Source organism: Melanerpes formicivorus, unplaced genomic scaffold (assembly GCF_026170545.1).
Source record: "Melanerpes formicivorus ecotype bairdi unplaced genomic scaffold, bMelFor1.0.p_v2 SCAF_8, whole genome shotgun sequence".
Taxonomy (NCBI): domain Eukaryota; kingdom Metazoa; phylum Chordata; class Aves; order Piciformes; family Picidae; genus Melanerpes; species Melanerpes formicivorus.
Window position 1 is genome coordinate 21,987,598 of NW_027142360.1, and position 14,078 is coordinate 22,001,675.

Sequence of the window (14,078 nt, forward strand, 5' to 3'; positions counted from 1 at the left end):
GCGGGCAGAATTGTCAGAGCAAAGAGAATTTACTTATGCGTCATGGGGTGGCGGAAAGAGCTGCTCGCCCTGACCTACAGCGCTAACGCTTATGGTTCTGCCTACGGGGCGGGGCAATAGACGTTATGCCTTAAACTTATGAGTAAGGAAAATAACGACCCGGGGTGACGCCCGGGTCCTCACTGCCAATGTGAGATGAATTTTTGCGCGGGTACAGGTCGCCCCAGGGTGGCCCGCTTACTTCGCGGGATGCCCGGGAGCTGCGATTTGCCCGACCCCGTGCCCTGTGAGTTGTAAGAGCAGTGAAAGTGGGGTCTGTGGGCATGGGCGCGGCAGTCCCGTCCGAGGGACTTAGGATAGTGCCAGTGTCTGCGCCCCGCGTGGCTTGGGCTCGCTGTTTCGTACCACGCCGTCTGCCTGGGCTGGTCTTCACGAAGCTTGGGAACGCATCACCAAAACCGCCCTCATGTCTCATGTGTCTGCAGGAAGTGATTCCCTCTTTTGTGTGCGTGTGCTGTTGTGGGCGGAATTACGCCGTTTAGAATCAGTCAGGAGATCACCCTTCGGTGTAAGGGAAAAGCCATCTTGCACAAGCCTTGAGCAGAGGAGAGCTTTCCACCGTCACCTCCTGTCCTGCCCCGATTCCACTGGCTGTGGCATACCCGCAGGACAGTGACTGCATTTCGCGACCACCCGAAGTGCTGCTGGGCCTCCCTCAGAACGCCCTTGGCAGCGGAGCATACCCCCAGCGCCCTGCAGCGCCAGAGTTTGTTCCCGTTCTTGGAAGACACGTCACCAAAATGCAGTTTGGCTTCTGCCTACAGCTCTGCCCCTCCCCTGGCAGCTGCCAGGAGGATCACTTTATGAGGTTCTTACCTCCCCCCTAGCCGTCCTCTTCCTGCTGTCTCCCTGCCACGATGCTCTGAGCTGCAGTGACCCCTAGGCAGCGCAGCATGCACAGCAGCATCCACCGCATCACTGTGGACCTGCTGGCCCTCGGCATGCCCCATGAACGACCCACAGAGAGGAAGCGTGAGGTCATGTGGGAGGGAACTTCCCTTTGAGGAGCCTGTGTCCCAGCCTGCTAGTGCTGGTAGGGCGCTGTGAGAAGTAGAAAAATACCTTCACAACTGCAACAATGACCTGGGGAAGAGGCTGCACTGAAGCAGCTGAGTAGCACACGAGGAGCAGCAAGAGCAAAGGGATCTCCACATACCCGTCCCCAGCTCCTGCAGTGCCCTGTGGGCTCATCAAAGGGCCTGGAGGTATCATGTAGCACAGAGCTGGGTGACAAAGGCAGGGTGGAAAACAGGTGTCTAAGTGTTGGCTGGTTTATTGCTTGTCAGTAAACTAATTGGATTGAAATGTCACAACTCAAACCAGGTATTTTTTGCCCCAGGATGTCTGACATTCTTTTTTCAGGAGCTCTCTCCCAGGCCACTCATGACAAGCACCTGATGAGTGCTCTGCTCTCAGTGAAATACTTTGTGCTTCCCCACCAAGCTCCTCCTGGGCACATTTGGCTCCTAGGGCCTGGGAGCTGCCAACACCTGTGGTGCTGTCCTTGCTCCTTCCCTGTGCTAGTGGTGGGCTCGGCCGAGCAGAGCTTCCCCGGTCAGTGTTTGCCTCTGAAAAGGCAGCGGTCCCAGCAGCACAGTGTATCCCCTCGGGGCTCTCCTGGAATCTGGGATGCTTTTCTGAGCATTTTGGAATGAGAAAGCAGAAGTCTGTGCAGGTGTCTGTCAGACCACCCTTTGTATGCTGAGGTGAAAAGGGTGAGAGAGGGAAGGGGGAGTAGTTCAGTGAAGGCGTTTCAGGCACCCCTTGCCGGGTGTGACACACAACCCCATCAAGACCAATCTGTCTGAGGCTGGAGCCACCACTTTCCTTGTGCCCCGGGTTAGCAGGCTGGTTTTGCTTGCTGTGTCACACATTTGCCCTTGCAACTGTTCCTTCCCTCAACCATCCCAAACAATACAAGGTTTTGTCTGTGCTCAGCATCCAGCAGCAGCTCCTCAAGCCCCTTAGCCTTATTTTGTGTGCATGCCCTGGACTTAACCAGAACATTCCTTCCAGAGTTTAAGCCCAGGCGCCACATGGATAATCTGAGATTTTTTTGGCCTCTGGATCCAAGAGACTGTGACAATAATGGGCCCATAGGTGTTGTCTCAGGTCCACACTTGCCCTTCTCTGGCCTCTTGTCTCTTTCTCCCTCCTAAGTGAGCAGGGCTTTGGCATAGGATGGAGATCCGAACTGCAGTGCCTGAGTTCCTGGCCTGACTGTCCTGCATCATTTACCTTCTGAGTGAAAATGAGTTGGCTTTCCAGAGCATTGCAGCCAGGGATGCTGTGCCCATGCTGCCATCACAGGTTCTGCAATGCTGTCACATTTTGAGCTGGTGATGCCTTCCACCTGCCTGATACTAAGCCTGGGAGCAGGGATGAGGCCCTGCTAAGCCAGAGGGCTGTGGGGAAAGCAGTGACTGTGGTATGAAAGCTGAAGTAGAGAGAACTGCTGGAGCTGGAAACAGGTTCTTTGGACTGAAGGACCAAGAGATGTTGGGAAGAGGGCACAGCAGGGCACCAAACCAGGGAGCAAATCAGGAAAATTAGTGCTTGGGCAAGGATCACCTTTGGGGAAAAAGAAGACAAGCACTGAACTTGGCAGGGGTGAAAGGGCAGGAGAGCTGATCTTTTCCTCCCTGAAAACTCCCTTTTCACCTTTCTCTCCTCAGACAGTGAGATCTTTGCTCTGGCATCTGATGCCATGGTGAGAGTGCTAGTCCTCCCTCCTCACGTGGTTGGTTTCTTTCCTGATTAGAAGTGATTAGGCAGCCCTAAAGCCTGCAGAAATGTGACCAAGGGGAATGGAGACAAAGAGTCCATTCAAGATCTCTTAAATCCCTGGAGCAGTATTTAGAGAGCCCTGAGGAGTGAACTGAGGCAGATCTGCCCCAAAAGAACTTCCTTGTTCTTCTCTCTCCTGCTGTGTCCTTTGTTGTCAACATCTCCTCCATGTCATTCTCTGAAGCAGAGGTGCAAAGTGCCCGTGGGGCCTGGGAGAAGGTATTTGTGGATGCTGAGGAAAATGGGACAGCTGTGCTGGTCAGGTAAGGCAAGAGTCCATCCTGCTGCTGCCCCAGAGGGTTGGAGGAGGAGTAGCCAGAAGGACAGAGTTATCGTCTCAGAGCGTGACTTGGTGTTTTTCATGCAGGCCTTGCTGGGAGCGCTTTGATTTCCTGTGGTTTCTTGCACCTTAGGAAGGAAATGAAAAACAGGAGAGATCCACACAAAGAGAAGTAAAAGAAAAGGGGGAAGGGGGTGGGAAAGGAAGAATAGATGACAACAATTTTGTCACTCCATATGTGTAAGGTGAAGGAGAGAAGGTAGGAAGGAAGGAAGGAAGGGCGCAAAGAACACAGAGCTGGGATCTTCTCGGTGTGCTCAGTGACAGGACCATAGGTGATCAGCACAAACTGGAAGACAGGAAGTTCCCTCTGGACAGCAGGAGGTATTTTTTTCACTGTGAAGGGTGGCTGAGTACCCTCACAGGTTGCCCAGAGAGGTTGCAGAAACTCCATTACTGGAGATATTAATGTCTAGACATGGTCCTGAGCTTGATCTGGAGGTTTGGACCAGAAGTCCCTTCAAGTCCAACTGCTCTGTGACCATGAAATGCAGTCTGGCTTTTGCTATTGCTGTTTCATGTGACTAACTGCTTCACCCAGTGGAGCAAACTGCTCTTTCAGGAGCTTGACCAAGGTGACTGTAACTGATGCTTTGTAAAAGGCAATTTCTTTATGAGTGGCACTGGATTGTGTTGCCCTTGAATAAATGAAATGAGCAGTACTCACTACTCAGCCAACACTCCACCACAGGCAGTAAGAAAGCTATGCAATGGACTCTAGGAAAAGGTTAATGAACAAACCCAGGGTTTCTTCATGAGAACACCCACCCAGAGCACAGAGGACATGTCTGCTGTCCAAAAGGTCTTTGGGAATATTGCACTGTCACACTAACCCCATGTGAACACACTCCCACTTCTTTGTGGATTTTACCTCCATCTAACACTGAGTCAACACTGGGGAGATGTTTACTTTAGAAGCAGCAGAACACATTCAGGATAGGTAGGCTTTAAGGTGGAGTGAGCAAAGGGAAGTGCCCTGGTGGGAAGGGGTGAAGGAGGGGACAGGCTGGTGCGGGCACAGGGGCTGTGCTCTGATGGGCAGGGCAAAGGAGATTCAAGCAAGAAATAATGGAGAGGAAAGAGGAGTCTGCTCTAAAAAAAGAAGGAAAGAAGGGCAATAAAGGCCTAGGACAAGGCCTGGAATATGAAGCCATATCTGTACCAATCAGTCCACAAACTAGAACAGCTCTCATTTCTCAACAGGATGTTTACTGAGCACCCAGACACCAAGTCCTACTTCACACACTTCAAAGGCATGGACTCTGCTGAAGAAATGAAGCAGTCGGATCAGGTCAGGGGCCATGGCAAGAAGGTTTTCACTGCCATCAATGACATGGTGCAACACCTGGACAACTCTGAGGCTTTTCTGGGGATATTGAATCCACTTGGCAAGAAACACGCGACTCAGCTGAAGATTGACCCCAAAAACTTTAGGGTGAGTCAGCAACCCTCTTCCCGGAGGGGGTAACTGTGATGGGAAGAAGTCTTCTCCTTGGAACTGAGTAGAACTGAGGAAAACAGGTTTCAGCATACATAAATAAATATATGCTTGAGAAGGTGGAGATGGTGGAACATAAGGTGGTTGATGGTGGAAAGTAGCAGGAATGAGACCTGGCATCTGTTGGGAAGAAAGTGGTGCAGCAGATGGGATGCAGGCAGGTCTGCTTAGATGGGAGCTGCAGAGCTACCCAGGAGTTGTAGTGAGTTTTCTCAGTGCAACAGGATTCCCAAGCTTGTCAGCTAATAACAAGACACAGAAAAGCAGCTCAACACTGGACTTCAGCCCTTGATGTCTATTTTAATCCAGTAACAGCAGCTGATCTTTTCTAGGACAAATCAATCAGCTGTTACTCAACAACAATGGGAACAACATTGCCACCATTAAACAAACCCCACATAGTAAGTGCAGAATCAAATGACTTGTCCAAGTCCACCTAAGTCCACCAGCAGAATGCATTTGTAACTCTTGTCTGCCTTACACAGCACAAAATGCAAGGGGAGGCAAAAGTCCCTCAGGCATCATGAAGGTGCTTTCCAAAGCAGTGGGCCAAATTGTCAGTCAGTGGGAGAAAACATGAAGATTTCTGCCTGCAGAGATCACAAGAAGACTTCTTCAGGGTGAAGAGGCCTGCAAACTGATAAATGCTACACAGAATAGGAGCTGCCATTTCAAAGCATGCCACCTACCTAGCAAAGGCAAACAAATCCCCCTTGCTCAGAGTGCTGGATAGCTAACGAGCAGGCAAGATTAGGAATAGGATCATGCCATCATTAAGGTTGGGAAAGACCTTTAAGATCATGGTGCCCAACTGTAACCCAGCTACCATGACCACTAAACCATATCCTGAGGTGCCACATCTATGTGCTTTTTGAACACTCCAGGGATAGTGACTCCACTATTTCCCTTGGGCAGGGGCAGCAATAAACTTATCCCCCAAGCTATATATTCCATAAGGTGTCCAACATGGGGCTCCTCATGGCCTCTAAACATTTGGGGCAGCCTGATGCCAGGAGAAGCATTGCAGTAGATGAGGAGTGTACAAGATGGTCCTGTACAGCCATCTGTGACAGGTGAAGTCCACATGAACTAGGTAAAGGGCAATTAAATCCCCAGCATCAGTAACTGTCATGTTGTGAATTTTATAACCCATCTGATTGTCCAGGACCTGTTCCAAGCTCTGCATGCTATATGCTGCTGGGTTGCTCTTCTGCCCCTTTCCACCCTCCAAGAACTCCAGCTGACAGTATCTGTTCTTATGCCTCTAATGCAGGGAAAAGTTCACGCTGGCAGTTTCTTCCCTTCTTGTTTAGATTATCTGTGACATTATCTTGCAACTGATGGAGGAGAAATTTGGTGCAGACTGCAAATCTTCCTTTGAGAAAGTAACCAATGAAATCTGCACTCACCTGAACAATGTCTACAAAGAAGAGGGTTGGTGAAGGTCTGCAGCCTCCAGGCTCTTCAAACATCTCACCAGCACTGATTTGCTGCTTTGGGGCCTCCAGCCACAGTTGGAAGAATGAAGAAGTAAAAAAAAACAGAACCCCCCTAACACAGTGTAGATACTGATGGTAATAATTGCCTTAGCAAACTGAGTTTCTTCAGCTAAATAAAACTCACAGGTATGTCAAAGCCAGCCAACAAATCCTGATGTGCTCTGCAGCTTTGGTGCTCCAGATGGGTCCCTCTGGTCACCGTCCTTGAAGACTACATTGCAATATGGTGACTTTCAGCTTGATGTTCCTGAAAGACTTGCTCCTTCCAGCAGCACCGGCCCAGAGAGACACCAGCAGCTCTTAAGCTCAGCAACCACCTCTCCATCCTCATGAATGATGAGTAGGAGACTATTTGGAAGCATCTCCAGGAATGGCTGTTGTTTTGTATTTGAACTAAAACCCTGGGGGGAGTGGTGTATAGGAGACTAATGTCTGAGAAAGACACAGGGGACACCCTGGCCTGCACGAGCCCCTGGAATTCCCTTACCCTGGCAGAGGTTTCTCGGAGCAGCTTTCAGCACCAGGGGTGACAAGGAGTGTGGCCACCACTGGGTCCCTCTGGGCAGGGAGGAACATCTTCAGTGCATGGATTTCACAGTGCTGCTCCCAGGGAATTGCTCTGACCACATACCCAGGAGAGGGCACCAGTGCTGAGCTTATTAGCTCCTGTGCCACTCAGAATGCATCCAGCTGAGGGAGGCTGCTGCCTTGCTGACTGGATTTCTGCAGGGCTGCCCTCATCCTCTCCTGTCCATGGCCTGAGCCTCCCTTGAGCAGTAACCAGGTCCCCAAACATTTAATTGCTTTTCCTTGCATTCCTTAGAGATGGTGAAATAATCAGCTAACAATTGCAGGTAATCACAGGGCCTCTTGCTTCAGTGTAACCCAATAAACAGAGAGAGCAGTGGTGTCCTCTCATTTGTAGCAGGCAGAAGGCACTCAGTAGGCACAGCAGTGGTAGCTGGTTACAGTGCAAGGTTACTGGTGGTGCTGGGGGGCTTACAGAAATGAGCTTGAGCTCATGCCAAGGTGCCCAGCATGCTGCAGCAATCAGGCTCCTTGGGTAATGGGAAGCATTTCACTTGACCACAAGACAACAATGTCACAAATAGCTAAAAATGCAGAATGCTTCTTTGTTCAGGGTGTAGTTTTCCTCACCCATCCCATTTGCTTGGCAAAACTGCTGAAATCCCAAAGTCCAGAAGATGAACTCTTGCTGGAGGGGGAGGAGGGTGGGGCAGGCTTCTTGGATGTGGCATTTTAGTCAGCTTGGGGGAAGAAGGGCAGTGCGCTGCACAGCACTGGTGAGTACTGCAAGGAAAGAACAAGGCTTGTAAAAAAGGATTTGTAATCTCCACTGCCTTTGAGGGATGACAAGCAGGTGACACTTTGAAAAGCTTCAAATGGTTCCCCCCTTTTTATTTACTTGCCTTAATTTGCCATGATGGTTGTTAGCTGTCATTGCCATAGACATCCATAGCCATGCATCAGTACAGGCTGGAGGCTCTCTGTCAGAGAGCAGCTCTGGGGAAAGGGACCTGGCAGTCCTGGTGGGCAGCAGGATGACCATGAGCCAGTAATGTGCCCTTGTGGCCAAGAAGGCCAATGGCATCCTGGGGTGCATCAAGTGTGGCAAGTAGGGCGAGGGAGGGTCTCCTCCTCCTCTACTCTGCCCTGGTGAGGCCACATCTGGACTACTGTGTCCAGTTCTGGGCTCCCTGTTTGAAGGACAGGGACTGCTAGAGAGGGTACAGAAAAGGACTACAAAGTTGATTAGGGGACTGGAGTAGCTCTCTTATGAGGAAAGACAGAGAATTTGGTCTTTTTAGTCTGGGGAAGAGAAAACTGAGGGGGAATCTTATAAATGCTTGTAAATACTTACAGGATTCTTTTATCAGTGGTGCCCAGTAACAGGACTCTTGCTGAAACTGTTCAGTGAAGTGAACATTTGCCCCAGTAATGACTTACATTCAGATTATTTCAGCAGGAAGCCAGAGGCAAGACACTTTCTTGCTGTTTAACACCAGTGTGGTACTTGGGTACTACGAAGCTCACCAGCCCACAACCCCCATAAATAAGGGAAAGCCCAAACCCAATCAGCTTTTCATAATTAAATTTAAGAGCTATTTGTAAAACCAATGGCACATTACCCAAAGTAGCTAGTAAGGAGTCTAAGCAGTGTGTTTTGTATACAGACTCTCTGCTGCCCTCCACCCCTACCCTTTTTATAACACAAAACTTCTTGCTAGTGGCTGCAAGGGGAGATAGGTTCTTAGTATTTCTTGTATATTTTTGTTGTGGAAAGGAATTTCAGAGGAGTTAGCAACCCCCTCACTGGCACTTCTGCCATGCAAAATGTATGTTCACCACCTTTTGTCACACCAGTAGGGTGCCATTAACAAAGGTGTGACAATAGAAGTGAGCAAGCACTTGCACAGTGCACACCTACCAGAAGGGCAAACACTGCTAACTCGCATTCATCACGCTGCTGGGCCACACAGGGAATCCTTCAAACAGTCCCAGGAAGGAAACTCCTGTCCAGATTTCAAATAGGTAAATAAAAGAAGTGTTAAGTAGTTACCTATCATTGTCACAGGATTTCTCTAGGAGTTTAAGATGACATGAATTCAAAGGGGAGTGTGTGTGCTGGGTTAGACACAAGTCTCTGCTGGGATGCAAAGGTCCTGTTCCAGCTTTCACTGACAACCAAAATACTGCTAGTTTATCTCCTGTAGTGTAATTATCACTCATGCCTTCTGACCAGACTGAAGAGGCTACAGAATGGACACTGAGGTAAAACACAGGGTCAATTTCAAGTGCTTAGCCACCCTGCAGAGGCATTGTTCCATGGGAGATACGGATACTAGAGAGGCTGCAGAACCTGCCAAGAAATCCTGACATTGTTCTTGAACAACAACATTAAGTAACTCAGTGCTGCTGTCTTAAGGATGGGAATTTACCAATCTCTAAATCCTTCTGTGTGGGGCATGGGGCATAGCTGAGGAATTCACATGCTCCAAAGCACCTTCAGCCTGACAGAAGTGACAGCAGTTCCCAACAGGAAATACTGCCTTTTGAAGTGGACGTCGTTAAGGAGTTAGTAGTTGTGCCATGATGATGATTCCACAGGTTTTGGGCTTTGAAGCTTGAGGGTAGATTTAGATTAGAAATTAGGAAGAAATTCTTTACAGTGAGGGTGGTGAGACACTGGAACACGTTGCCCAGGGAGGTAATGAATGTCCCCTCCCTGCAGGTGTTCAGGGACAGGTTGGATGAGGCTTTGAGCAACGTGATCCAGAGGCAGGTGTCCCTGCCAATGCCAGGGAGGTTGGAACCAGATGATCTTTTATGGTCCCTTCCAACCCAAACCATTCTACTAATAAGACCTTAGGATGGTCAGAACTGTAATCACAAAGACTACTTCCCCTAGAGAGTATCTGTATGTTAAAAGGTCCAATAATCAGATGGTTTTAAATGACTGACTGCTAAGTAGCCAGCTGCTGAGAGCAGTGTATCCCTGTGAAGTTATTGGACAACCTGGTTGCCTTTTCCATTGTTTATTTTTCTCAGTTGTTGTTTGTTGCTGCTGGTTTTTTCGTTTGTTCTCCATACAGTTAAGGATGCACCCCCCAAGAAAAAGCAGAAAAGAGTCCTTATGGAAAAAAAACCCAAATATATTGAACACATACCAATCAAATGGTACAGATATGGGACTGGCTTTGATTTCAAAATTTAAGTAGGAATAAAAAAAAAAGGATGTAATGCAACAGCTGTTCAGCTTCCAAGTCTAAAGAGGCACTGTGAAAAGACATTTCCGCTCTCTCCAGCACACCGTCTCCCCTAAATGCTCCCGCTGCAATCAACTGCTAGGTTCCCAAACCAAACAAATCACTGGGAACATAACCTTAGCATAAAAGTCCATATCCATCCACCCACCCTCTTACAAAATAAACAAAAAAAAAAGAGAAAAGCAAACAACCAAAAGTAACTTTTCCCCCAAAAGACAACCTTTCAATGCTGCTGTTCTGACCCGAGCAGAATTGGAGAGTTTATAAAGGTTCAAAAGCACCCAAGGCAAGAAGTACAATAGAATTTGTTCACTAACTTGTATTGGAAAGGAGATTAAAAACATTGAGATCTGCAACTTGGTACATAAAACTGCTGTCCTGAATAAAGAGAAATCTTTCAGAAAAGTTTTACAACTTGGTGGAAGTCCAGGACCCAGCTTTAGGCATCATTAATTGATGGGGTTTAATTCTGACTTGGTTATAACCACTTTTATATACTGTACATCTACCCTATAGTTGGATCAGTGTCTGGAACTGCTCACTGGTGTCCCTTTGAACAACTGTAAACTAAACCATAGTATGCAACTCCATAGGAAGCTAGAGATCAGGTGAATATACAGCCAGTTATATCTCCCCTGCTTCACGCTCTTCCGAGCTCCTGGGCTCTTCCGACCGGCCGTTGGCGCTCTCGTAGGAGCGCTTCCTGTCCCTGAAGTCCCGCGGTGACCTCTCCCGGGAGCTCCGATCTTTATCCCGGGACGTTCTGTCACGGTCTCTTGAACGCTCTTTGTCTCGGGAAGATCTTTCTTTTGAGGATCTGGAATGTGAGAAGCCAAGTTAGTTAGGAGTCTGCAGCAATCAAACAACATTTGGGGGCTTTAGTTTCTTCTTTTTCCCATGCAGCTTTACGACTATGTAAGTAAAGTATAGGAGAAGACATCAGGAATCATTCTGCTCTTCTCCCTCTATTTCAAATGTCAACAGGCAAATATTGCTAGGGGCAGAATTTAATCCACATTTATTATGGAGCCTAGACTAAGGTCAATGTGTTTCACCCAATCTCTTTTTCAACCTCTGCCCCCAAGAGTGTGTTAACAGAGGTTTAGTTGGAATTTCTCGGCTGTATTCTGTAGCTTGAGAAGAATGTTTAGCTTCTCTCAGATCTATAAATTCCAAACGTTAAAAACATGTGTTAAAACAAGGGAGTTTGATTTCAAGCAGGGAGAAATGAACTTGCACAATTCTGGAATGAGATTATTACATGACAAAGACAAACCAAAACTGGAATCTGTGCTACTGTTAGGTTTTGTTAGAAGAATTATCCCCTGTGTCAATCTGCAACGTTGAGGTGATGCTGGTTTGAGACATTTCCCTCTGATACAAGGCATTCCCAAAGCAACTGTTAAACAACCTGGTTTTAAATTAAGTGAGCTACCTGTACTTGGATTGGACAGTCTCCTCTCTATTCTCTCTCAGAGTGCTCCTAAGCCTGTTGTTGAAAATCATCACATTTTTGTTGTAAGATGTACTGCAGTCATAAACCATTCTGACACACACCTGCACACAAAAACCTAACAGCATGCTCTAAAGCTAGCCACTAATTCTAGTCCAAAAATCTGGTGTACTGGGTGGCAAGACTGTACCCCTCTCTACTTGCAGCAAGTTACTGTCATCACCTCAAAGCTTCAAAACACAGCCTGCACAGTGCTCCTGAACCAATTTCACTGTATAAGCTTACAAAGAAATGACAATCCACTTTACTTCCTCAGATGGAAAGATTCCTTTCCCTACAATGCAGTGTTTTGCACCACTTAGCACTTGCAAACACTGAGATCCACAGGCACTACTCCCATTCCACAAAGTAGGTCAGATAAGAAGGGGAGCTACACACCCAAGTAAGTTAATACTGGAGTTTGCCCAGCTGTTTAGAATAAACCAAACCAGGTTGGAAGAGACCTTCCAACCCATCAACCAATCCAACCCACCTAAACAAACTAACCCATGGCACCGAGCACCCCATCAAGACTCCTCCTGAACACCTCCAATGATGGCGACTCCACCACCTCCCCAGGCAGCCCATTCCAATGGGCAATCACTCTCTCTGTATAGAACTTCTTCCTAACATCCAACATTCCTAACATTCACAGCTGTTTTATGCTGCAAGTCCCCTGTAGAAGCAACAATCTTCCAAATTGTTTAACTCAAGCTAATTCTAGTCATTAATCCTAGAACAGATAGCTAGGATGTGATGCCATCCATATGAGGGTTGGACTAGATGATCTTTGGAGGTCACCTCCAACCCAACCCATTCTAGGATTGGTATCTTTGGCTTTTCATTCAATGCATTTTTGGAGCAATTTAAGATGCATTTGCCCAGCCTTTCCATCTCCCTCCAGGTGAGTTTCTAATCAGCTGACAAGAAGGAAGACTGGGTTTAATGAAATCACGAGAGAGTGATGTCTAGACTTCACACAATTGCCACAGCAAGCAGTACTGCTACTAGAACACTTAGAAATAAACCACCATTCCTGCCTTTCTCAAGGTGCAGCCTTCAAAAGCAGAGCCTCTACTAGACTAACATTATCTAGAAGACTTGGAAAGCACGACTTCCTGGCTAAAATTCTTCAGCAGAAACCAACCATTTCACCAGGTATGCAGGCAGCATCCACATGATGATGTTTACCAACTATGAATCATGTTGTGATACTGGCTCCAAACCAGTATGTGTCTGCCTGCATTGGGTCTGAGGACACACAAAAGAAAGCCCCAACCTGTAAGCAGCCTTGGACAAAAATCCTAGAGTAGTCTTAGCAGTCTGGGAAAATCCTTGAGCAGCCAGCCAGATCTAGGCAAGCAGGGGAAAATGGAGCTACAGTCTCAAACCTTCCAAGAGGTAAGATATGTCTGACTAAATGGGCTTGTGTTCCCCTCAGCTCTTTCAAAAGGAGGAAAAAAAAACAACTAAAAAATAGAAAGTGAAGTCTGCACTTTTCTAGCACAGCAGAGAACGAGCACAGGGCTAGAAAATCCTGTTGTCAGTCAGGATCTGAAGGGTATTTTTAAAAAGGAAAAATCATCCAAATGCGAAGAGTGGGATCTGTCTCACGCAGCTTTAAGTGTCTGCAGTGTAGACATCCAAGCTAGTCAGCCAGATTTCCTTAACGGTCAGCAGAAGACAGAGAGACTTTAAGGCATGACTTGTCTCACCTTAAAATGGACAAAGTGATGTTAGATGAGTCTGTAATGAGACTCATGGGATTTACATCAGACCTACTCATCTAAAGCCAGGTGAACTGAATCCCTATCCTGTGACTTCAGCCACTCTATTTATGCATACAATGTCCACAGAGGAGTGCAGCAGCTCTTGCCACACGAATTCCTGTAAGTGGGCTCAAGCATACTGACACAATCATCTCTCAGTTTACCCACACTTAGGTCTGCTTTCATGAGTGAGCTCATCATTGAGCATGCATCTCAATATCTACCTGCAGATACTCACTTTCTCACTGCACTGGTTAGGCCACACCTCGAGTACTGTGGCCACTTATGGGCCCCCCAGTTTAGGAAGGAGGTTGACTTGCTGGAACGAGTCCACAGAAGGGTAATGAAGTTGGTGAGGGGTTTGGAACACAAGCCCTATGAGGAGAGGCTGAGGGACCTGGGGTTGCTTAGCCTGGAGAGGAGGAGACTCAGGGGTGACCTTATTACTCTCTACAACTACCTGAAGGGAGGTTGTAGACAGGTGGATGATGGTCTCTTCTCCCAGGCAGCCAGTGCCAGAACAAGAGGACACAGTCTCAGGCTGTGCCAGGGGAGGTTTAGGCTGGATGTTAGGAAGAAGTTCTATACAGAGAGAGTGATTGCCCATTGGAATGGGCTGCCTGGGGAGGTGGTGGAGTCACCATCATTGGAGGTGTTCAGGAGACTTGATGGGGTGCTTGGTGCCACGGGTTAGTTGTTTAGGTGGGTTGGATTGGTTGATAGGTTGGACACGATGATCTTGAAGGTCTCTTCCAACCTGGTTTATTCTATGTATTCTATTCTATGTAATCTATATTAAGAACAACACATTATGTATTTTTATTTCTAATGAGATGAAAAATTAT

At 47.6% G+C, this 14,078-nt stretch overlaps 2 protein-coding genes and 1 non-coding gene across 4 annotated transcripts in view; 2 read left to right on the plus strand and 1 right to left on the minus strand.

Annotated features, from left to right (window-relative positions):
• The first annotated feature begins 125 nt into the window (after window positions 1–125).
• On the plus strand, window positions 126–274 carry LOC137443298 (U12 minor spliceosomal RNA). Its single transcript, XR_010987854.1, has one exon. It is a non-coding gene; the product is annotated as a U12 minor spliceosomal RNA (small nuclear RNA).
• Window positions 275–2,925: 2,651 nt separating this feature from the next.
• Window positions 2,926–7,090, plus strand: LOC137443162 (cytoglobin-1-like). Its single transcript, XM_068142609.1, has 3 exons — window positions 2,926–3,110; window positions 4,391–4,622; window positions 5,999–7,090. Exons 1-3 carry the CDS (start codon window positions 3,016–3,018, stop codon window positions 6,125–6,127), a joined length of 456 nt encoding a protein of 151 aa, XP_067998710.1. The 5' UTR covers window positions 2,926–3,015; the 3' UTR covers window positions 6,128–7,090.
• A 2,747-nt stretch (window positions 7,091–9,837) lies between these two features.
• Window positions 9,838–14,078, minus strand: part of LUC7L2 (LUC7 like 2, pre-mRNA splicing factor) — a 33,078-nt gene continuing 28,837 nt past the window's right edge. For both annotated transcript variants that reach the window (XM_068142607.1, XM_068142608.1), the window contains one exon: window positions 9,838–10,789. In XM_068142607.1, the coding sequence (XP_067998708.1) occupies window positions 10,597–10,789 (193 nt within the window). In that variant the 3' untranslated portion in view covers window positions 9,838–10,596. The remainder of the gene's footprint in view (window positions 10,790–14,078) is intronic.